This window comes from Melospiza melodia, chromosome 4, assembly GCF_035770615.1.
Source record: "Melospiza melodia melodia isolate bMelMel2 chromosome 4, bMelMel2.pri, whole genome shotgun sequence".
Classification (NCBI taxonomy): domain Eukaryota; kingdom Metazoa; phylum Chordata; class Aves; order Passeriformes; family Passerellidae; genus Melospiza; species Melospiza melodia.
The window spans coordinates 14,109,450-14,131,331 of record NC_086197.1 but is presented as its reverse complement, the minus strand read 5'-3'; the positions used below and the strand labels follow the sequence as shown (position 1 = coordinate 14,131,331).

Below are 21,882 nucleotides of genomic sequence, written 5' to 3'. Positions count from 1 at the left end.
TGACTTTGTCTTTGCAGCAGAGTTTTTTCCCAGCCTGGCGTTCTTGAGGTTCAACTTCCAAAGTCTGGAGCAGTACTTGAGTTTAACTGTGTGGTTGTGCCACCTTTTTGGGCTGCATTACGTGGTGAGGTCTTCTGTGAAGCCACATCTCACTGACTTGAGGTATTTGCCAAATTATTGTGGGATACCTGCCTTTGTCCCCTGATCTGTCTGCAAAAGCAAACAGAAGTCTCTGATTTGTCGTGTCCTCCCTTCCAGCTGTTCCAGCTGTTTGCCTTCATGCACCTCTCTGGATGTGAGGCTGGAGGACACTTCAGCCCTGCCTTGTAACCTTGACCAAACAGTGCCAGCAGCTCCCCTGGCCTGGGTTTCCCAGCTGGGGACATCCCACTTGAGGCTCATTCTGGGCTACAACAGCACACCCAGGACTGTAGGATGGCATCAGGCTGCACCTCTGTGTTCATCAGTTGTGGCTCCAGCAGTCTGGGAAGTCCCAGGACGTCAGTGGGATAAGACATCAGTTCAGGAGGGGCTGCCATTACCCTTGGGGATTTGGTTATGCTGGGGCAGCCAGGGTTGGTGGTGAAGTTGTCTGGGGCTGGCAGACTGCCCCCTCTTGTGCAGTGGGGATGACCTGTCAGGCAGCTATGGCTGCACTTTATTGGCAGGGTGTGTGGCTGAATCAACAGCAGGAATAGGAAGAATGGCGTTCCTGAAGAGCACTGGAGCAGCTGACAGCACTGGTGTGTCCAACATTTGTCTTCCACCAGCTCACAAAGTATGTCTGAAACAGATATGACAATACTGGGTCATTATTGCAGGCATAACCCGAGCCCCAGCAGAGAGACACATTCATAATGCAAGGTTCTCTGGTAAAGAGGGGGATTTCAGAGTGTTCTGGCATCTATTCACTCCTGCAAGGGGAGATTTATCTCCCCTCTGAGCTGTGACTCCATCTGTTGCTGGTCTATAGCTGCCCTGATTCCTGAAGCCACACTTAGAAGCAGTCAGGTTTAACTGCACCCTGAAGAGAGGTGGGAATTGTACCCCTGTAAATGAATAAATGCAAACCACACAGTCTGCACCATGGCTATGGCAGGGCTGCACATTCAGCTCGTTGAAAAGACCACACTCCTCTCTGCTGCCTCATCTGGGACCCACCCTGCCTTTTGTGTACAAAAGGTTTCACCACGTGCTATTTTGCTATGCAGAAATATTCTTGTTTTTCTCCTGCTTCTGTTTTTGTTACACTCCTTGCAATGGTTTTCCAATATTAATGCCCCTTAGTCACACTGGGGTTAGCCAGGTTTCTGGTCTGTATTTTTTTCCCTCTCCCCCGAGGGTTTGTGGAGAGCAGAGCAGGGAGAAGTACAGCCTCAAATGTAAAATAAACCAGGAGGCTGAATGAGCTTTCACAAGGTAAAAGCATTGTAAAAATTAGATATTTTAGGCCATGATATGGAGGGGGTTGTTTCATAGGCTGGAGTTACCTTCAGGAATGAATCATCCCACTGTATATAAAGCCCATCTGACTGCTGAGAAAAAACCTGCTTTTTGAAAAATATATTTCATCATATAATATTTACATTTGCTTTTACATTGTTATGGCCTTACTGACTATTTAGCAGCCAAGACTTTTGAGTAGTTCTGTTTCTCTTCTTTTTTTGAAAGCTTAAAGATATCTGTAAGATTTGGAGGGACCAGGAGTTGACCTATTGTCTCTATTTGCCAAGTCGGTGCTCATTCCTTGTGCAGGATATTTTCACAAACAAATGCTCCAGTAAAGTTGGTTTGAAAGGAAAAAGGAAAAAACTAAAATGAAAATAGAAGTGGCTGGGGCCCAGCACCTGGCAGTACAACCACAGGCAGCTCAGCAGAGGGTGAGCAGCCCCTTGGGGAAAAACCTCTGGGCACTCCAGGGTGATGAGTAACCCCAGCCACGGCCATGCCCTGGCAGCCACAAGCCATGAGTCAGCCCCCCTCTGCCAGATTAGAAGGGGGAGCTTGGTTTAAGTGTCCTTAGGCTTTAAAGAATAATAACACATGTGGGGTTTTCTTTTTTTTTGTTTTTTTTTTTGCTCTCCTTTCTGATGTTTGGACCCTTGACTCTGCATTCTGCTCATGGTTTCCCGTTTCTCTCAAAATTACTTTTTCTTTTTTTTTTTTTTTGAACTGAAAGCTGAGGTTCTCATCTAATCACTTCACTCCAGGAGCTGGGGCTTTTCAAACAATAAATATCACAAGGCTGGCAAGGAGCTCTGAGAGCTTGTGTTGGTGATTGCTGCAATAACAACCTTGGATGTTTACGCAGTGTAGAAAATAGTGTAAAAACAAGCTTCAGTTTCAAGATATAAATCTTCCCCATTGTGAGAAATAGCATCAGAGGGCTGTTTGTTTTAATTAATAGTTGCAGAGTCGTGAATAACTGGGATAAAATAACTGGCCCAAACCTTCACCTAAATCCTTGAGGAAAAAAAATAAAAAACAAAACCAGACATTAAAAACTTCTTTTAAGATTTGAAACTTTCAGCCAGCTTGTGGCAAAACATCTTCAAGTAGGAACTCATAGCTGGACTCCTGAACTCAGTTTTAATGAAGTGTCCTGATTTTAAATCTAGTTGTTCATTTAAGATCCTATATATAGATTTAGGAAATCTCACTTTAAAGCTTCATTCTGAAAAAGTATACCTTGGCTTCTTTTGCAAATATATTTTATATTCATATATATGTATGTACGTATAATTAGAGAGATGTTTCTCTAAAATTCCTGGCTTTTGGCCTTGACTTGGCCTAAGTGAAAAGAATATGTGAAAAGGTTTATGAAAAATAAATCTTTGCATTCATCCAGCACCTTTCACCTGGGTATCTCAAAGCCCTTTACACCAAGGAAGAATTAATTATGCCACTTTAGCCCTGCCCAACCCCAGAGGAATCTGCAGCATGGAGTGCTCTGGTGGCTTGTCCCAGGTTGTCAGAGTGGGTTTTCTGACCTGACCCAAGCTAAGGAGGGCAGTCAGCCTCCTCCTCCTCTGCCCTTCCTCCCCACCACCTTCCTCCTCCTCCCACCCTCACTGCCAAAATCCAGCATAGGGGTCCCATGGGCTGCTGATCTGATGCTGCTGCTGCTGCCCTCAGCACCTCCATTTCTCCAACATTTCTTGCATCCAGTCTCCCTAAACATTCTGGAAAATGCAGCCCTGACCCCAAAGAGTTTACAGGATAAACAAACACAATTTTGTGTGTGGGTGAGAGAAGAAAGACGCAAAGAAAAGCCTTGCCTTGCCAGCACCCCCTGGTCGCTCTGCTTACGTGCTTTGTGTCTTTCCCTCATTCTTTATCTTTTTTGTTTATTTAGAATATGCTCTCCTCAGGCTGGGGATTCTGCCTCCTTCTCTGCCTTTTCCACAGTGCAGCCCCAGAGCTGCTTGGAGCCTCCTCACTGCTACCACAGTACAAACAATAATAAATAAAACCAGCACTGTGAAGAGATTATAATTAGAGCTGTGCTAAACTCAGCAGTTTTGGTCTGCATCGGTTCCTCCCTGCTGAGTCTACATTGTGTTTTGGATTTGTATGCAAAAAACCCAAAGCAAAACTTCCAAAGTGCCAAGTGTGGCCGGGTCTAGGCTCAAAATCATGCATATACCAGGGTGGTTTAAGAGGTTCCTCCCTGAAATTATAAATCTGCTCAATCCAGGTTTACTGAAAGGCTCCTGAACCTTTGCAGGCTTTGGGGACCAGCAAAGTTTTTGGTTTTACTACAAAAGCCTCTCTCAGCTCTGCCTAATGTCCCAAGTGCCACCCCATGCTGCCCTGTGGCCAACAAGAGGATTTAATCTTCCCCAGCTGCCCAAGCAGATCCACTCCTGAGCACCACATCTGGCTTTCCAGCAGTGCTTCAGATTGCCACATTCCCTGGCCATGCCCAAATGATGTGGGTAAACAGAGCCATGTCCAAATCCCACTATGACCCAGGGCACTGAAACCACCCTGAGCTGAGTAATCCCTGTGAGTGCCTGGGGAGAGCCCTGGGAAAGGCTGGGGAGGGCACAGCATTTTGGCTGGCACCACAGATGGGCAAATCTTCACTATCAACCCCTTGTGCACACAGGTCCTGCTCCCCTCTGCCTCTCCTGCCAGGGCTGGGCATGGAGGTGAAGCCCCACAAGAGCTGGGATGTCTCTGCAGCCAAACAGCCCAAGGATGGGGCAACTCTCACCTTCCCCTCCTCTCTGATTTTGTGTGCTTTTGGCACGTTTTTCCTCTAAGGTGCAAGTCTCTGAAATAAAGCTGGCAGGAGTCTTACATCAAAAAGTCACAATTTGCAGGGTCTGCTGCGCCACAAGGAGTCATATTGACTTTGATGAATTTTTCAGGAATAATGAGCAAAAAACAAACAAAGATTTGAATGGAGGTTTCTCAGTGTTTTCAAAATGAAAAGGGAGGGGATCATGTATTTCACAGCGATTTTTGTCTTCTGCAGATCATTAGCAAATAATAAAGGGGGGAAATTAGATTGCATGGCAAAGAAACTGTTTACTTGTACCCAGGCTTGGCACAGTCTGGGGGCTTGGATAATTTTTTCTTAATCTTTTTGCAGGACAGAAAATCCACATCCTTATTAACAGTAATTAAAACCTTAGCTCAAATTCCTAGGAAAAAAAATATTTTTTGCCTTACCGTGGACATTTCAGCTAACTGTGCAGAGGTAAGGGGAAGAAGGGTGAGGAACCCCATTTTTTTTGATGGGGTGCACTGTGCCTCAGCTGGAGCACAGCATAAGACCCCCTCCTTGGGGCTATTGCTTTTTCCCTCTGCTCCTGAGTAATCTGCAAGCAGTAAAATTTCATTTCAACATGGAGGAAGAGGCATCCATGGCCCTGGCACCCAGACTGGGGGCAATACCCCAGCCAATAATTAAATATGGCTTAGACATATAGATTATATTGATCCAGTAGATTAAAGTCACACTTCATGGTGAATATAAGTAAAGGAAAGGTAGGACATGATGATCTTGAAGGTCTTTTCCCACCTCAAAGATTTGTACAATTCTGTTATAAGTAGATGTAGCTACTTACTTATTGTAAGCAATTAAATCTGTAGGGTTCTCAGTGGTCACGAGTGTTATCTATTTTATTAATAAATTTTAGCTTATTCCTCTTTTATTATTGGATTATTGGATTTATTAATGGATTTTAGCTTTCTGACCTGAAAAATATATGCTTTCCCTCCCAGCAGAAAATTGCATAAAGATTTCCATGGCTTCCCAGTTCTACCTCTAGAACCTCAACAAAGCCAGTAACCCAAAATCTTAATTAAAACTTCAGCACTGGTTTAAATTGTTCTACTAAATGCTGGGACAGTGAAATCTCACTGGGCCATTCTCATATTCCCATACCTCCATGTTCATGTTAATACATGTCCCTTTTTGTTATTGCTGCACTTCTTCTCTGCAATGATACATGAAAAAAGAAGAAACATGGAGGAGAAAAATTTTATATAAATAAATATATATATAGGTATATAATGGTCTCCCCTGGGAGTATTCCCTGCAGGATAAGGCTGAAGAGCTGTAAAAGCAATAGTAGGCATAGCTGAATTTTCTTTTCCCCTCTTAATTAACAGCACAGTGCCTTGCAACAGAAAACTGAGGCAGGTTTCTGCTGACTTAGCAAGTGCCTCATGAGGAAGAAATCTGTGGCAATTATGGCTCTGTGTCTCCCGCCCTGTCTCCTGTTGTTTGTGCAAGACACCGGTGCTTCTGCCACGGGCTTCTTCACACAGCTGTCCTGTCACCGCCAGCTTTCATGGGTAATCCATCCAGCTCAGCAGAGTTCAAATAAGACACCTCCCTTTCTCTGCTTTAATTAATGCTTTATTTGAGTCTCCCCTGGGGATGTAGCCATGCTGATTTTTCAAAATTCTCGCTTATTTTTCAAGCACGCAAGAAATGGAAAACGGACGCTGCTGGGATTCCGGGTTTAGGAAATTTGCTTTGCTCAGTGTTCTGTTCTGTCAGTGTTTTAAATGGCCATGGACGTCTCTTTAGCTACAGAACACACTATGCAATGAATTCTCTAGTTTGGGAAGGAGAAAAAGACAAATCTGGCCAAATTCATTGTCCCTGCAGCCTCTTCTGCTGCCCTGCACACACAGTGCTGCAGCTACAGCCCATTTCTGCACTGGTTTGTGCTGGAATTGTTCAGGCCCTTCCAGGTGCTGAGCAATCCCACATCAAGTCATGAACTGCTCCTTGCTATGTTGTTGTTTTTCCTGCACCATCTAAGCCCGTGGGTTTTGATGATCTGGGATCAAATGCTGGCCTGGTGTGACTGAACAGGCAGACAGACACCCTCAGCACCAGGGCACTGTGGCCCAAATCTGGACAAGGCAGTCCAGAGTCTACCCACTTGCCATGACTTTTTCAACAACTCATTAAAAATACATGTGCTGTTAATAAACCAGCAAGCCAGTAAAATCCTTCAAATGACAGATAAAGCCAGACAGGCTAAAACCAAAGGGCTCAGCAAAGCACGTTGAGTCAGTCAGAATCAAGAACTGCTACACCCTCAATCAGCACTGCCTGATAATATTTCACTTGCTCTGGGTTTCTGTGGTTTAATGAGGAAACAATGATGTTTTGTAATCCTGGCTATTTAAACAGGTAACACCCCCCTGTGTTTCTGCAGCTTCTCCCTCCAACCACCCTGTGAGTGTTGTGCAAAGTCCTGTGGCACCTTCAGAGGCTGTGGCACTTTCAGAGAGTGTGCTGTGTAAAGGCAGCCCCAGGGACTTGTCCCATGCTGAGCAGAGCAGGAATGAAGGCAGAAGTTTTCATTTGACCTGTTCAACAGCAGCTCATGGTGCAAAGGCCCAGCTCTCACTTCCCAAGACCTTCACAAGTCAGCTCCTCCTGGGATTCCTTTCACTGAAACAGGGCACAGCAAAATGAGGGCCCAGGACAGGCTCCCCAATGGCCAGGGCGTGTTGTGAGCTTGGTTTTTCTGACAGCAGCACAAATCTGCACACAGACCATTAGTCTGGCCTCAGGGTTTGGCTAAAATGGTGTAAACTGAAAAGAGAAGCCCGGACTGGCCTCCCAGTGACAGCCTCTGATTCCCAGACAATCATCCTTTTGCTTCCTGGTCACTTTTTTGTCCTGGCATGACCAGGACACCACACTTCCAACCTTGTTCTGCTGCGTCCATGTCAATTCTCAAAGAGCCAACACTGGGAAAGGCAAAGGCACCATCTTCTCTCATCATGTCCTCTGCCAACAGGGACCAAGCTTCTTTTTCCAGCACAACTTCCTTCCTTCCTTCCTACAGCCAACATTTCAGCCCCCCCATCGGATTACTGCTACCTTTTTGTTTGTCTTTTGTTTTGTTCCAAGACTGAAACCTATCCAATTTCAAGAGATTTCATGTCACAGATTATGTGATCCACATGATTAACAAATATTGATAAGGCTTATCCAAGAAGTGACTTGTGCTCAATGCACAGAGGCTGGCCTGGGGTCTGGACTGGATCCTGGGTTTCTGAGCTCCTGGTCAAGTCCTACAAGAGCTGCCTGGAACTTTTCTAGTACCTACATGTCTTGCTATCTAAATCTCCATCACCATAATGCCTGTGCTCCTCCCAATAACAACACTCCCTCTCACTTTGCCTTTCTCACCACCCTACAAGTAAAGATGGGCTGATAATCTCAAGCAGGGATATTTGTGTGTGTGTGTGCCTGTGTGTGTGAATGAAGAGCAGTTGTGCATCAACAGCTGTGATAAAGTGCATGAAAATTACCTTGGCACTCACAGTCCATCAGGTATGTCAGGTCAGCAGGGCTGGACTGAGGGAATTCTCCCACTGGGTTCAGTATCAGCAAGTTATTCTTGCAACCAAACTGAAAAGAAGCAGCCCAAAGCAACGTCCCCCTGGCAGGAACTGGTGAACCCTATCTAGCCATGAGGCTGGTGTGGTTAGATGTCATTCTCATGAAGGGGATTTATCTGAGCTCAAAAAAGCCAAAGTGAAGGCTTGATACCATCTATTTAAGGGGTTAGGTGAGATGCAAGCACCAAGTTCATCACACCCATCTAAAATGCTGAGTGAAAGGCTTAAGGTCACTCCTTTCTCAGTGCTCCTTTGGCACCACTGGACTACTTAATGCTGCTTTTTCTTTTTATTGTTCCTCTCTGTCCAGTATTGTTTGGAGATTTAAAAATTAAATTAATCAGCGTCTTGGAGCATAACTTACAAGGTGGCTTTATTGTGAAATTGCAGCGTGACTCAGAGAGGCTGCAGATCCACTTCTGAGGCTGGGCTGGCTGTGTTATTTCTGCCTGTTGTTTGTCTCCAGGCTGGCTTTAAGCAGGACCTGCAGCCACACAATGCAAGGAGCTGAGAAATGGCAGGGCAGTGCGTCATGCCGGGCGTGGCAGAGCAGCCATGTCACAGGGAGAGATGGCAAAGATTACAGGGAGGATCTGAGCAGGATCCAGGGGAGGGTGAGGAACAAAACGTCCTGCAACTGTAAAAATATCCATTTGTATCCATAGCTCAGGAGACAGGGAGTTCTGCAAAGTCCCATTCACCTGCTGGGGGGAACAAATTCCAAATGTCACAAAGATAGACAGGTGCACGTGGAAAGAGGTAAAATGGGACAATATCTCACAGGAGCCCAGCTCAGCTGGCAGCTGTGGGAAGATACCCTCGTGTCCACTCAAAGAGTGGCACCACTTGAATTTCTTGAGCCAGAAACAAGTACTTCTGGGAGCAGGAGAAATTGTGCTGCCTGGTTTCCTGTGAGTCTCTATTTTGTGGTTGATTATCCGAGGCTAATAAGGGGCGAGAGCTGAATAAAGCTTTTCCTGTGGTCAGGGCATCCTGTGTGGATTCTCTGGGGTCTAATAATACAGTTCACCTTCCTCTTCTGCCCTTCCTTCAAAGAGGCACTAATTTGGATGTCTGTCTTCTGCACAAGTGCCAAACTTTCAGAAATCTGTATGAACTTTTTATCTGCAAGGATTCTCTGGCAAATATGTCTGAAGTTGGCCAGCTTAATCCAAAGCTGCCATAGCAATATACACATAGATATATCATCAGCCAGACCTCATTTGTTTAGGAAACAAGGATTCATTTTAAAAAAATAAATCACACCTTCCCCAAAGCAGTAACACATAATCTGAGTGCTGACCAGGCCTGGTTTAGAAAGCCAGGGCTCAACTTGTGATAGTTGCTTAGCAAAAGGCATCTTACACCAAAAACATCAACCACAGACACAGATCTTGCTGGGGAGCTTCATCAGTGCAGCTGTGGCATGGGAAATGCAAAAATAAAATGCTCACTGAGAGGGTACAGGCAGGAAATACCCCAGGAGCACAGGGCAGGGGGACAAACTCTGTGCTTTCATTGAAACAGGAAAGGTAGATGGAAACCAAAATAAATGAAGCTATACTTAAAATAAAGATTACCATAGCCTAGGCCGACAGAATTATGAACACCTGACCTAAGAATGGGTGGGGATGTTTGGGAGAAAGGAAGGGAGGCCTGGAAAATGGTGGTGTTATCCAGATAAGTCCCATGGAATGAAAATAAACACCTGATATCTGCTAAGTAAGGGGTACATGGAATAAGTCAAACATGACACTCTGACACTCTGGTGGTTCATATATTTTTGTGTGCTCATGAAGAATTGGATCTGCCAGAACATGGAAATGGAGCTTATTTAGGTTGTACTCATGTACCTGTTTCCCTGACCTTTGAGGCTGCTGCAAGAGCTCCTGGTGTGGAGCTGGTGTCTCCGTGCTGTTTGCAGAGCCCAGCAAGGGAGCACAGCTCAGAGCTGGGCCAGGTGCTGCTGGCACTTGGCTGCAGGACACTGATGTCCCACTGTGAGGTGTTTCCCTGTGTCTGTCCCACCTGGCAGTGATGCCTTTTTCCTACAGCATCGTTGTGGAATTGACGCCAATTCCAGCTCCGTTACAACTCATCCCAAAACCAGCCAGATAATGGGATCCTGTTCATGGGATCCTGTTCATCAAAGCCCTCCTGTTGTTTCAGAGACACAAGCTGCTAGTTCTCTGCTAATATGAATGCCAAGGTTTTTTCCAGCAGGATGTCATGATAGATGACAATTATTACTCCCCAGAGACCTGAGAAATGGTGGTGTAGCTCTATCTCTGGGCATATGTGTGTTTGAGTACTTCGGAGACTCCAAAAGCTTATCCTAAAGGTGTAATCCTGCAAACTGTTGACCATTCTGGCTCCACTCCAGCAAAGCACTTTAATATTTGGTGAACTCAGGAAGACTCTTCCCATGCTCCGAGCACATCCATAAGCACTTGGTTGGAGCAGAGTTTGCTCCAGAGCCACACCTTGCACAAGAGAAATCTCCCCAGGCTAGTCCCAGCCTCTGTGCCTGCTGTGGCCATTGGCTTCCTCACAGCTACCAGCAGGCTAATGCAACACTGACATTGCCTGGCCTTGCTGAAGGGGAAAAAAGTTTCAGTGGATTCAGCATTCCACCTCAGTGCAATATCTAACAGGACAAGCAAGGTGGGAGGGAGGCAGTTTTGCAGGCAGTGCTGTAGACAAAAGATGTCCCTTCCCAGAACCAGCAGTCTCTGGGCAGCAATAAATCCACATGCTAAAAAATAAAGCAATTCCTAAAACAAACAATTCAGGCTTCGAAGTGTACAATAGGCAATTAGTTTGAATAATTGGGTGTAACTGTAGGCAGAGAGAAGCTACAAGACCAGATGTGCATATAAAGCTAAACACAGGATCTAATCAAATCAATCCACCATCTGGAATGAGAAGAAACATCATGTGACAGATCTGGTCAATATGTGAAAGTGGTACAAATTTCTGGATAACGAGCTTCAGCTAAATCAATATGTCACATGAGTCAGAAATGGAAGCATCCATAAAATGGATTGCACCAGTTCAGCTAAATCACATCTGATTTTACTGCATTAATACCAAACTGGCCTTAGGTGACCTATCATAAATAACAAGCCTGGAGTATCAGAATCACATACCCACAGGTAGAAATAGCTCATGGCAGACTAAGGTTCATATGCATACTTCTGTCCATACAAAATAAATCCTACCTATCAAACTACTCCTTTCCAAGCAGTTGGTGTTAAAACCTTCCGGGCAGCTGTGTTTAGGTCAGAGAATGGATCCTGGTTCATTGGAGCTATCTCAGGAGCAGGACCTACAACAAGGGCTGGAAACAGAGGAAATGTATTGGTAAAGCCAAGAGTAGAGAGCTGGAGAGCACAGAGTTCTCCACTGCTAGAGAAGGGGTATTCAGTGGGCTGAGCTCAGGACTCTGCTGCTTTGGAGGCAGAGAGCAGAGCCTCCAGGAGGTGACAGCAAATTTATGTAATCTGTGGGGTTAAGCATTTCGTGCAAAGCTTCACTGCCTTAGCAATATGTGAGTGTGTTTGTGGGTTTGCAGATTGACTCCAGTGCTCCAGCAGACCATCTTCCCCTTCTGCTGCCTCTCTGGAAATAGCTCAAGTCAGTGTGTTGTGCACATAACTGCTACTGGCTTTCCCAGCCTCCATAAATCATATTAAAAAGATAGACAAAACCTAGGGGTGTCAGCAAACCAACAGGGGGAGGGATTTTTCTGGCCTAAAGTGAGAGGAATTGGGGGAGACCATGTGGCTACTGCAACTATTTTCCACACATGCATTTTGTTTATGGCCTGTGTGTGCAAAATATGGCAGAATAAAAAGCTCTCATGGGAGCTGGGAATCTGTCCAGCATGTGGCAAAGCCCCATTATGACCCAGCCCTCTTCAGCTGTCCTGCTGCCATGCCAGGGGTGTTTCTCCACAAGCCTTTTCTGCAGCAGGAGTCACCTGAGGTAAAAAGATGTATTTAAGCATCAGCAGCTCTCACAAACAGAGGCTCAAAAGTATCCCCAAACAGCCCATGGGTGTTGAAAGCCAATCTGGTGCTCAAGGTGAAGGGGAGGGACGCCTTGAGCCCCATGTTCTGACTAACTTTGTGGCTTGCTGCGCCTTTTTGCTTTTTTTGCTCTTTTTTCTAACAGCCCTGCATGTCACCATGGAGTCCAGCCCCCTTTTTCACAGGGGGATGTTAGAATAAATACACATTTCAACACTCCTCCAGCTCACCTCACAGTCCCAATAACAACAGTGCAATATTCTTAAACTGCTTTTGCAAGTCTCCTTTCTACAGGGCAGTTGAAAGGACACAAAAGCATTTTAACAATTTTATAGCTCATCTCCGGAGCGCTGTTGTGAGGTGGGAGAAGGGGAGTTTTGTTGCCATTTGCCCATGGACAGCTGCCAAGCTCACCTGTCTCCACTGAGCCAGGGAGGGCCATATCACATCTCTCTGGAAACGCTGCAGCCAGCTCTGGATGGCTTCTCACTTTACTTATCTGAAAAACACACGTTGCTCTGTTTAACCCTTTCCCAGCACTTGCCTGGGGGTGTTGCTCAAAACAGGCAACTTCTGTTTGGGCTTAGGGAAAGTCAGAGCTGTGAGGTGGATTTGGAGAAACCTGAAACCAGGACCCTCCTGTGGAAAAAACCTTCACCCAGTGAAAATTCCTCTAACCCTGCAAGTCATCCTACTGACCTTGGGCCAAGTGTCCACAGCTCTTCTTTTGCCACTCCCTGGTCAGAGTTAACCAGCCTCCAAATCAGACCCTTCTTTAAAAACCTCCAATTCCACAAGGTGCTGCCTACATCTTCCTATGGGCCACTTAATTTTTGCACTTAATTTCTGCTTTTAATCTCAAAAATTGTAATGAAAATCCTCCTGTGTAGGACTGACAGAGGAGAACTGTGCCGTTTTGTTTGCTGGCGTTCAGGAAATATTTGCTGATCCTCATGTGGAAGGTGTGACAGAAGTGTGGTGTCATCTACTCCCCTGTGTAAGGATTTCCATCCCTACAAATGAATATTCTCCACCCTCCTCTTCTCCTGGAAAAAAAGAGTGCACAGAATTATTCCCTGTCACATTCTTTCACTGAGTTGGCAAAATACAGTGAAATCCAGCAGAGTTTAAATGATATGGAATATGCAGGCGAAGCTTATCTAAGATAAAGCGTGAAGATCAAAATCAACAAAGCCTCACAAAAGAAAGCCCTAAAAGAGCTTTCATCTGCCTGATCCCATTTCCCTGCCTACACTTCTTTGTACCCTATTGCAATACATTAGTTCTGCTTTGGTTTCTGCTCTGCAGCAACATTTCTGCTTAAGAAAGATTCTGTTGAGTCATTACCAGCATCAGCCAAACAGGCTTTTCAAGAATGGAGGAGAAAATAAAGGCTGTGGTTTTCAAATTAATTCCATGCTGTTTAACCCTTAAACCACTAGTGACTTTCAGACTCTCAGCCAAGTCAGTGCTGAGCAGAATTTGGGGCTGTTGAGCCTGAGACAGAGCAATGTCAGCGCTTTTGTCAGTGATTGACCGCTCAGGCAGTGCTGGCCATGCACCTGGAAGGCAGAAATTGTAGTGAAGGTCTCTGCTGTCCAAGCCACGTCCTAAACACTCCCTTCTTGCTTGTAGACACTGCCTCAGATAACCCACACACCTAAACAGAGGCAGGGAGAAGGGCTTTTCCTACCAGAAACTAGCAGTTGTAAATACAGAAATGGAAGAGAGGCAAGCACATCTCTCCCTCTAGGATGTAGCAGAGATTCTCTACTTCTTCTTTCCCCAGCAGGTTGTATTTAGGAGACAATAGTGGTAACCAAAGAGATAAAACCTGAATAAGCTCCTGGTACCTTGAGGTTTGAGGGGCCCACAGGGGAGCCAACACTTGGAGTGAGAAGAGACAGAAGAGGCAAAAGTGGATAAGGTGATTTTCCTTGCCTTGGCTTTTAAAGCAATCTCAGCCTCCTAAGCTTTCAGTCCACGCTGCCAATGGCCATTTCCAAAGTTATCTTTGCTCAGAAAAAGGCTGGAATCGTTCTCTCCCCCTCTCATTCTCTCTGCCTCCCTTTTTAATGAAAGCTCAGTTTAGATCTGATATCACTCTAAAAGGTTTGCTATCAAAGTTTATTAGACCCACTGGGACAGATCACAGTTTGCAGAGGCTCACAGTTTCACAGCAGATAACTGTAAAGTGAACCATTCAATGTTCTTCAAAATGCTCCTTTTTCTTGGGCTCATCTATAACACAAAGCTGCACTGTGTTCAAGCATCATTAGAAGTGATCCCAGCTGATTACACGATGCTGGCCATAGTTCTGCCTTTGGAGCAAAGTCAAGCAGCCCCCAGCCCCCAGCCTGTCCCACTGGGTGATGCTGAGGTGAGTGGGAGCCATTTGCAGTGAAGGAAAGCCCTACCAGCACAAGGGGATAATGCCAGCTATGGGCTCCTAAAGAAAGATCAGAACTTTAAAAATACTAGGAAGCATGGGTGCAGCTTCCCTTTAAAAATTCATATGTGCCTTTCCCTGCTTAATGATAATGATAATAATAATAACAATTAAGAAGGACTCCTCTACTAGGGACTACAGCTGAGAAATTTCAGCTAGAAAGCAAAGAAATGAAAGAAGGAATTAACATGCCTTCCTATTGAATGGCTGAACGGCTGTTTCTTCTTTTCTTTTTTCTTTTTCTTTTTCTTTTTTTTTTTTTTTTTTTTTTTTTAATGAAGCCATTGGTGTTAATATGAGGTTTTTAGTAGGCTATCCTCCTAAAAGTGCATGGGAATAAACACCATATCTGGTGGGATCTCTGACTGCAACATGTATCACCGAGGCATCCATTTACAGTGGGAAGGGAGGGGAGGCTGCTCCATTTCCCAGGACAGTCATGGAAAGCATGATGTCCCACAAGCAAGGGTGGTGAGGGCTGGGAGAGGTACTGGGAAAAAAACATTCACAATAAAGCGAAGAGTGAAGGAGAGTTTCAGGGCAGATGTTTGCAGGATGCATCATCACCAGCCCTGGGAAAAGGCTGAGAGACAAAATGCTTGAATTGAGTCCTCAGGCCAGCAATGTCCTGTCCTTCTGCTGCCATTGTCCCTGTGACTTTGCAGTGTCATCTGCTCCAGAGCAGCAGGCTGGACAAAACTCAGGGAGTGGGTGGCTCTCAGATGCCCATGCTCCCTGCCAGGCTTTTCCCTTGCTTTTGGCCTCAGAATGCCTCTCACCAGCAGCATTTGCAACCATCTGACAGCTCTTCTGCTCTCTGATTCCCTAACAGGTCATGCAGATGGACCAGAAGCTGGATGACATCCTGAGCACCCTCCAGGCTCAGCTGGGGGATCAGGCACAGACACAGATGCCAGGGGCAGCCACCCCACCTGTCAGACACCCACAGACACCCACAGAGTCCCCCCAGTGACCCAGGAAATGTGAAAGCCAGGGGACAGCCACACGGGACCCTCCTGCTCTTCCATGTCTGGGTATCTCTCACTCTTGGTGTCCTCATCTGTGTCACGGGTGAAATGAAATATAAATGAAATAAATGAAAAATCTGCACTAGTGGATGAAAAGAAAAAACTGAAAAAAAAAAATAAAAAAAGAGAAGAAACAGCAAGAAGCCAGCCACGACCTTAGGAGAGCACATAAGTTCTGCACCTGTTTTATTTTATTTTAGCTGAACTCTGGCAGCCAGCAGCAGCCCAGCTCCCATCCCCCAGCCCCACTCGGGCTGAGCACACAAGCACAGGGCACGCTGTCAAGGGAAGCGTCCCAGCCAGGGTTAGGATGACCCATTTGTGGGCACGGAAGGAGAAAAGAACTGTTCTTTTGGCATTTAATCACTAAGTTTAATGCTCACAGCATGCCCCAAAGGGGGAAAGGAGCCAGCATTTGAACATGAAACAAATGGAAATCAGTGAACAGGAAAATTAAACAGCATGTTTTGACTTCTACCAAGCAGTGAGGATCATAAGAAGGGCAGATTTATATGCTGGTGCGAATGACAAAGTAAAGACAACAGGCTACTGATTAAAAATATGGAAGTGTACACAGGCTGGTTGACATATGAAAGGCTGAAGCAGAGACTTCAGCTAATTAAAGCAAAGGGCTGCCAGTGAGATGAGATGCATGTTGGAACAGACAGGCAGGAGAGATAGGATCTGCGTAGGCTTACTTCACCAGAACACTGTAATAGTTATCAGCTACTCTGATGACTGTTATGCAAAATGTTCTCAAGCTTTTACCTTCATTCAGCAGAGGTTGTTGACTCCAGTTGCCTTAATTTTAACATAAGGAACCTGTAAGGTAATTGGCTATGAGCTATCTCTGTGAAGCTGGGTTAGAGCCACGGAGTAGCAGGGTGCTGCAGGAGGGCTGCAGCTGTGATTGAGAGTGGCAGGGCTCCTTAAAGAAAACAGAAATGCACACACTGTTGATGAAAGCTAATGGCTGTTTAAATAAACTGCTGTGTATAATTTTCAATGCTAGATTTATTTTTTGCCTTGTAATCTGGCTGTAAATCGAGTGCACATGCTGGCTGACGTGCTGTTGTTGAGGAACACCCCTGGTGCAGGTAGCTGGGCTGGCAAGCTGCAGATGGAAATGCAGGCTGAGATGCAGGTTTAAATGCAGAGTGAAGTACAGGCTGAGCTCTGGGTGGAGCCCAGGACTAGAAGATGAACTGCTGACCTTTGGGGTGACAAAGGGCACAAAGGCAGGTGACAGCCAGCCAGGTGAATGGACACTGAGACACAGCAGCAGCAGCTGGGAATTGCCGACCTTGGACAACAAGGGAGATGGAAACAAGTGATGGCAGCGAGGTGGATGGACACGGAGATGGGGACTGGCCATGGGGAGACTGTGATGGGATAAAATCCCAGAGTTCCTTTGCTGGGGTCCCTCCTTGGAGGCAGTAGCTTGGGCTGTTTCGGTGTCACTGCCCCAGGAAGAAGTGGCTTCATGGAATGAGACGTGTGGGACTCTGCCACCTCTGCCATGGCAAAGCTGGTGTGATGCGAGGGGGATGTGGGGAGCCAGGCCAAGGAAGGGCCTTCAGTCCCAAAAAGTCTCTGAACTTGGGAGTGCCACTGCCAGAGAGCCCCAGAGGGAATGGTCTGACTGGGGAGTTTCCTTAACACTGCCACCATGAAATGGATCTTACCTGGCACTTCAGAAAAGGAACAATACAGCACTGCTGCTAAAAACCCAAATGATAAACCAAGCTAAAATGGGTGCAGTGTTACTTACTTGAGTCTTTTTAATATATTTGCATAACCAACAATTTGAATGAGCAGAAGACTGCAGAGCAAAGACCTGATTCCTGGGAAATCCTAAATATATTCTATTCCCACTCATATCCATGAAAGCCAAGCCTGCATTGCATTTAAAAGCAACCTGAAAGACTGGTCCCCTAATAAGCATTTATTTGGACAAATGAGTGGTCCATTTCAATGTAATCAAATTAGTTTCTAACTATTACCTGTCCCTTTAAAACTCTTTCCCAGGTTTGTGTGTCTGGGAATTCAAGCTTGGAAAGAGCACAATGAGACTGATTCCAATCTTTAGATTGCAGGCGCGTCTTAGACAGAATATTAATGATGTGTGAGAGGCAATAAAAAAGAAAAAAAAAAAAAAAGAAACAATGTGGTTTTAATTAAATCAGCTGACAAGCCGCCATTCCATCTTGTCTGATTACTGCAGAGTTACTGAACATGACCAAATACAGCATGTAACATGGGACAAACAGTAAATAATCATTGCCAGAGCATTGAGCTGCTCCTGGTTTCAGTCAGGGTCATGAGCTTCTGCAATATTCCTTCATAAAACCTCCCTGACTGTGGCCAGCCAGAGCTAAATGGACACTGGACACCAAATTAGGGTTAACACTGTTTCATCAGCCACAGGTAAAAGAAAATAAATCTGCCTGGAGATCCTTTTGCCACCAAGATTCTTAAGGGGAGCAGTGCAGCTTTCAGCAGAAGAGCTCAGGGACAGCTGTGGCCAACACAAGGTGACATTTCCTCCTGCAACACTGCAGACATTTGTGTGAGGGATATCCTGATCACTTGGTGGACCAAGTAATGCAACAGTGTTTTACTTACTCTTCAGCCTCCACAGGAGTGTTTAGGCACTATATATATAGCAACACCTACTACTCTGAAGTGCCTGGAAAATCCAGCTGAATAGAATACAAGTGGTCACAGCTATGGTGAGTGTCAGAAGGGATGAGTGGGTGGGAGGAGAAGATAAAGAGGCACGCAGTGGTCCCTCCACAAAAACAGAATGTGTGCCAGACTGTCTGTACACATGTGTGTGTGTGTTGTGTGTGTGCACATGTGTCTGTTTTAAACTCAAGCCAGGGTTTCCCCAGAAAGTCTTGAGTGAGGCCAGTACCTGAACCTTCACAGGTTTGAAAACCCAGCAGCGCTGGCCATACATCCACTTTACAGCTGGCACTGTGGACACCACAGTGTGGCAGGACCTGTGACCAGGACACTCCCCACTGCCAGAATGGAGAGATGAGGGTGTGGCTTGAGCAAATTGCAGGAGGAAGGAAGAAGCCTGGTGGGAGACATCCATTTTCACACCATATGAAGAGATTCATGGTCAAAAAAATTCAAGCAACATAGCTTAGCCATGCTTAAGAAAATGTCCACACTCACACCTAAGACAGAAATCCATTTGCCATCCAGCAAAATCTTTCTGATTGCCCAGGGGGAAAAGCACACAGAATTAGCACTGATGTGACCACGTGGTGACACTTCCTGACCATTCCTCTGAGCAAAGATGGTTTGGTACGGGCATACAAACTGTATATTAATGCATTTGGACTTGGCCTTGTTGAACTGGATGTGGTTCTTATGGTCCCACTTCTCAGGCCTGTCCAGGTCCCTCTGGATGGCATCCCCTCCCTCAAGCCCATCCATGCCTGGCTCAGCTTGTTGTCACCTACAAACCTGCTGAGGGGGCACTGAGGAAGATGTTAAGTATTTTTTTTCCAGTACAGACCCTTGAGGCAAGTCCCTCATTGCTAGTTTCCATTTTGACATTGATCTGTAAACTGAAACTTCATCCAGACAATTCCTTGTCCATCCATATTTCTCCAATTCCAAACTAGCAATGGCAAGGGGGAGTCTATCAAAGGCCTTGAAGAAGTGCAGGTAGTTGATCTCAGTTGTCATTGCTGTTGAAGGTAAGTGGATTAGTCAGGCATGACTGAACTTGCTGAAGTCGTGTTCAGTCTCATTAATCTCCTCCTTGTCTTCCATATAATTCAACAGGACTTCTAGAAGGATCTGTCCCATGATCTTACTGGGCACTGAGGTGAGGCTGGCTGGTCAGCAGCCCCAGGGTCCTGCTTGTTCCCCCATGTAAAAACACGGGTGCTACCATGCATTCCCCCTTGGCAGTGGCTCCAACACAAGGCAAAATACAGAAAGCATTCTTTCTGTATTCATTCTTTCACATGGGAAATCCATGTGTGTTTTTATTTCCATTTGTACTGACTCTGGTTCACTCATTTCTGCTGGATGGGAGCACAGCTGCTGAGCAGGGAGCACTCACAAGGTCACTCCTACAGCCCCTCCTCTTGCTCCAGTGGAACAGTGACAATGTTCTACAGCCCATGAGGTTGTCAGCACTGCAGCCACATCTGCACTGGTCCCATTTTGCCTTTGGACCCAGAACAGAGGCACAGCCCAGGCAGCCAAGGTCTCCCAAGGCCACAGGATCAGCAGGGGCAGCTGTCAGCAGTGCAGTTCACCAGTGCATCAAAAGACAAGAGTGTAGATCAAGTAAAGATGAGATTCCTTTTTTCCAAAAGATCACATGGCTTTCTACCTGATCCAGTTTCACTGTGGAAGATACACTGTGTCCTCTCTTACCAGAGACATCGACACCAACCCAAACAAGATTTTCCACATTCCTTCTAATAGTGCATGACATCCTGAAGTCTGCTGTCTGCCTGTGATGATGCAAGATGCTCAGAAGTCATTACAACAAAGCCCCAGGGGATTATTTTCTCATTTCCATAATTACATAGTCAGTAATAATATCACGAACCAATCTTATCTCAAAACGTGTACTCAGATCTTTAATGGTGATATTTTTTAAGTGATGTGTACTCTGATCTCTAATGGTGATATTTCTTAAGTGATGTGTGGGATTAAAGTCCTGTCTATGATAAGGCTGCAGCAGTGAGGGAAATAAAAGTTCAGCTTCCATCAGCTGGGGGTTTTCATTCCCTAGAAAAGGTAACTGTGCCCCCAGAACAGATCGTGTGGGGGACAGATCACAAATCTGCTGCCTCATCTGGAACACTCTCTTCATCTCTGGAGAGTAAAAAGTGAGAAAAGGCTCTCCTGACACAGCTGCCCCTTTCAGAAGTGGCCTGTCCAGCAGCCCTGGATGTTTTCATCCAAGTGCCTGGATGTGGTATCACCAGAGGAACCCGTGCTGGAGGTCTCTGCAATCTCTGTAGGACCAGGACAGCTTCATTCCCAACTCAGTAGCTGTGGCAAATCAGCAGGGCTCTTTTGGTGCCCCTTTTTTCAGTAGCTCAAAGAGTTTTCTCTTCTCACTGATGTTTCCAGCCTAAGCCCTGAAGGGTCTGGACTGACAATACATTTAGGATGTGTTGTATCTCATGCAGCCCTAAACAGCAGAGCTCATTCAGCACTCTTTTGAACAATCTGAACAATGTGTCTAAAAAGAAAACCATGGTTTAGGGAGTAAAATGCCACCAGCTAAAGAATCCCAAACATCAAAACTGCATTATTTAGTATTCTGAAGGAGTACATGCTAGAAGCATTGTAATGGCCAAGGAAAAGGCTGGTGAAGGACTCAGGGTAGATGTTTCTCAGATATAATTTCCAGCTGCAGCATAGCCCAGCCAAGATGGTTCTGTGCTACCTCCATGGTAGGAAAAGGTTTGAGTCCATCTCAGCAACCTCTTTTCTTGGGTAAAGAAACCTCTGCTTAGTCAAAAGACACTCCAAGGTAGCTGGAAATATCAGACACCAAAAGAGAGAAAAAAAATCTAATTAACTAATGGTCATTATCTCTTTTCCCACATTCTATTCTAGCCTCCAGAGGATCTTGAGCTCTGGACTGGATTCCTGTTGCTGGGGATGTGCTCCCTGCAGCTCCCTCCCTCTCTTTGTCATCCAGCAAAGAGAGAAACAGCCAAGAGCATCCTCCCTACAAGGAGCTCTTTTGCCAAAACACTTACTACCTCGTGTTTAGCCCTCCCTGTGGGTTACAGTGGCTTCCAAATGACTCTGTAAAAGTTCAGTGTCTCTGCCTGGATTCCTGGCTGAACACACATTTGTCTCAGAGCTTGGATTTGGCAATGTGGGTTTGTGAACAGAATTTTAACTCATCTTCATTCTGTTGTTTGATCTCCCCCTGGGGTGGGTGGAACTGCGTGCAAGGGACTGACCTGACATAAGCAGCGAGGGGAAGGGAATTTTTGAGCTCTGTGATTAATGTAACTGCTGTACCTTGCCTGGCCAATCAGGCAGGCAAAGGTTGCTCTTTCTTTAACCAAAGAATCATAATTTTCAACAACAATGCCTCGAAGCATTTGCCTGAGACTCACCTCAGCCTTAGAGGGGAAAATTCACATTTCAAAAATGCCTGTTGAGCATTACTTATGCTTAGCTAAAATGCAGCTTTTCTTCTTTACAGCTGTGTACCTTGGGTTGTTAGCACCCTGGTCAGCAAGGCCCTTCAAGCAGGCAGTGTTCCTGGTGGAGGGGCTGGGGTTTGTATCATCAGCATGTGAGGGGGAAAGGGACCACTTGTGCAGAAGAACAATTGCCTGATTCAGTGTCCTTATTCCCTTTGTTTTCTTTGCTGAGAATTTTCCCCTTTCTGAAACACTAAACAGCTCATTTCTTCCAACCTAAACAAATGATCCTGCCAGCTACTGATTTTTTCCCTCCTTTCTATTTCTAATGGTTG

The 21,882-nt window shown here is 45.7% G+C and overlaps 1 protein-coding gene across 1 annotated transcript in view; it reads left to right on the top strand.

Moving 5' to 3' along the window:
• The window catches only part of LOC134417124 (potassium voltage-gated channel subfamily KQT member 1-like), a 336,325-nt gene extending 318,840 nt beyond the window's left edge, over positions 1 to 17,485 (top strand). Inside the window, exon 6 of the mRNA XM_063153975.1 lies at positions 15,200 to 17,485. Within this exon, the coding sequence (XP_063010045.1) occupies positions 15,200 to 15,340 (141 nt within the window). The 3' untranslated portion in view covers positions 15,341 to 17,485. The remainder of the gene's footprint in view (positions 1 to 15,199) is intronic.
• Positions 17,486 to 21,882: the final 4,397 nt, after the last annotated feature.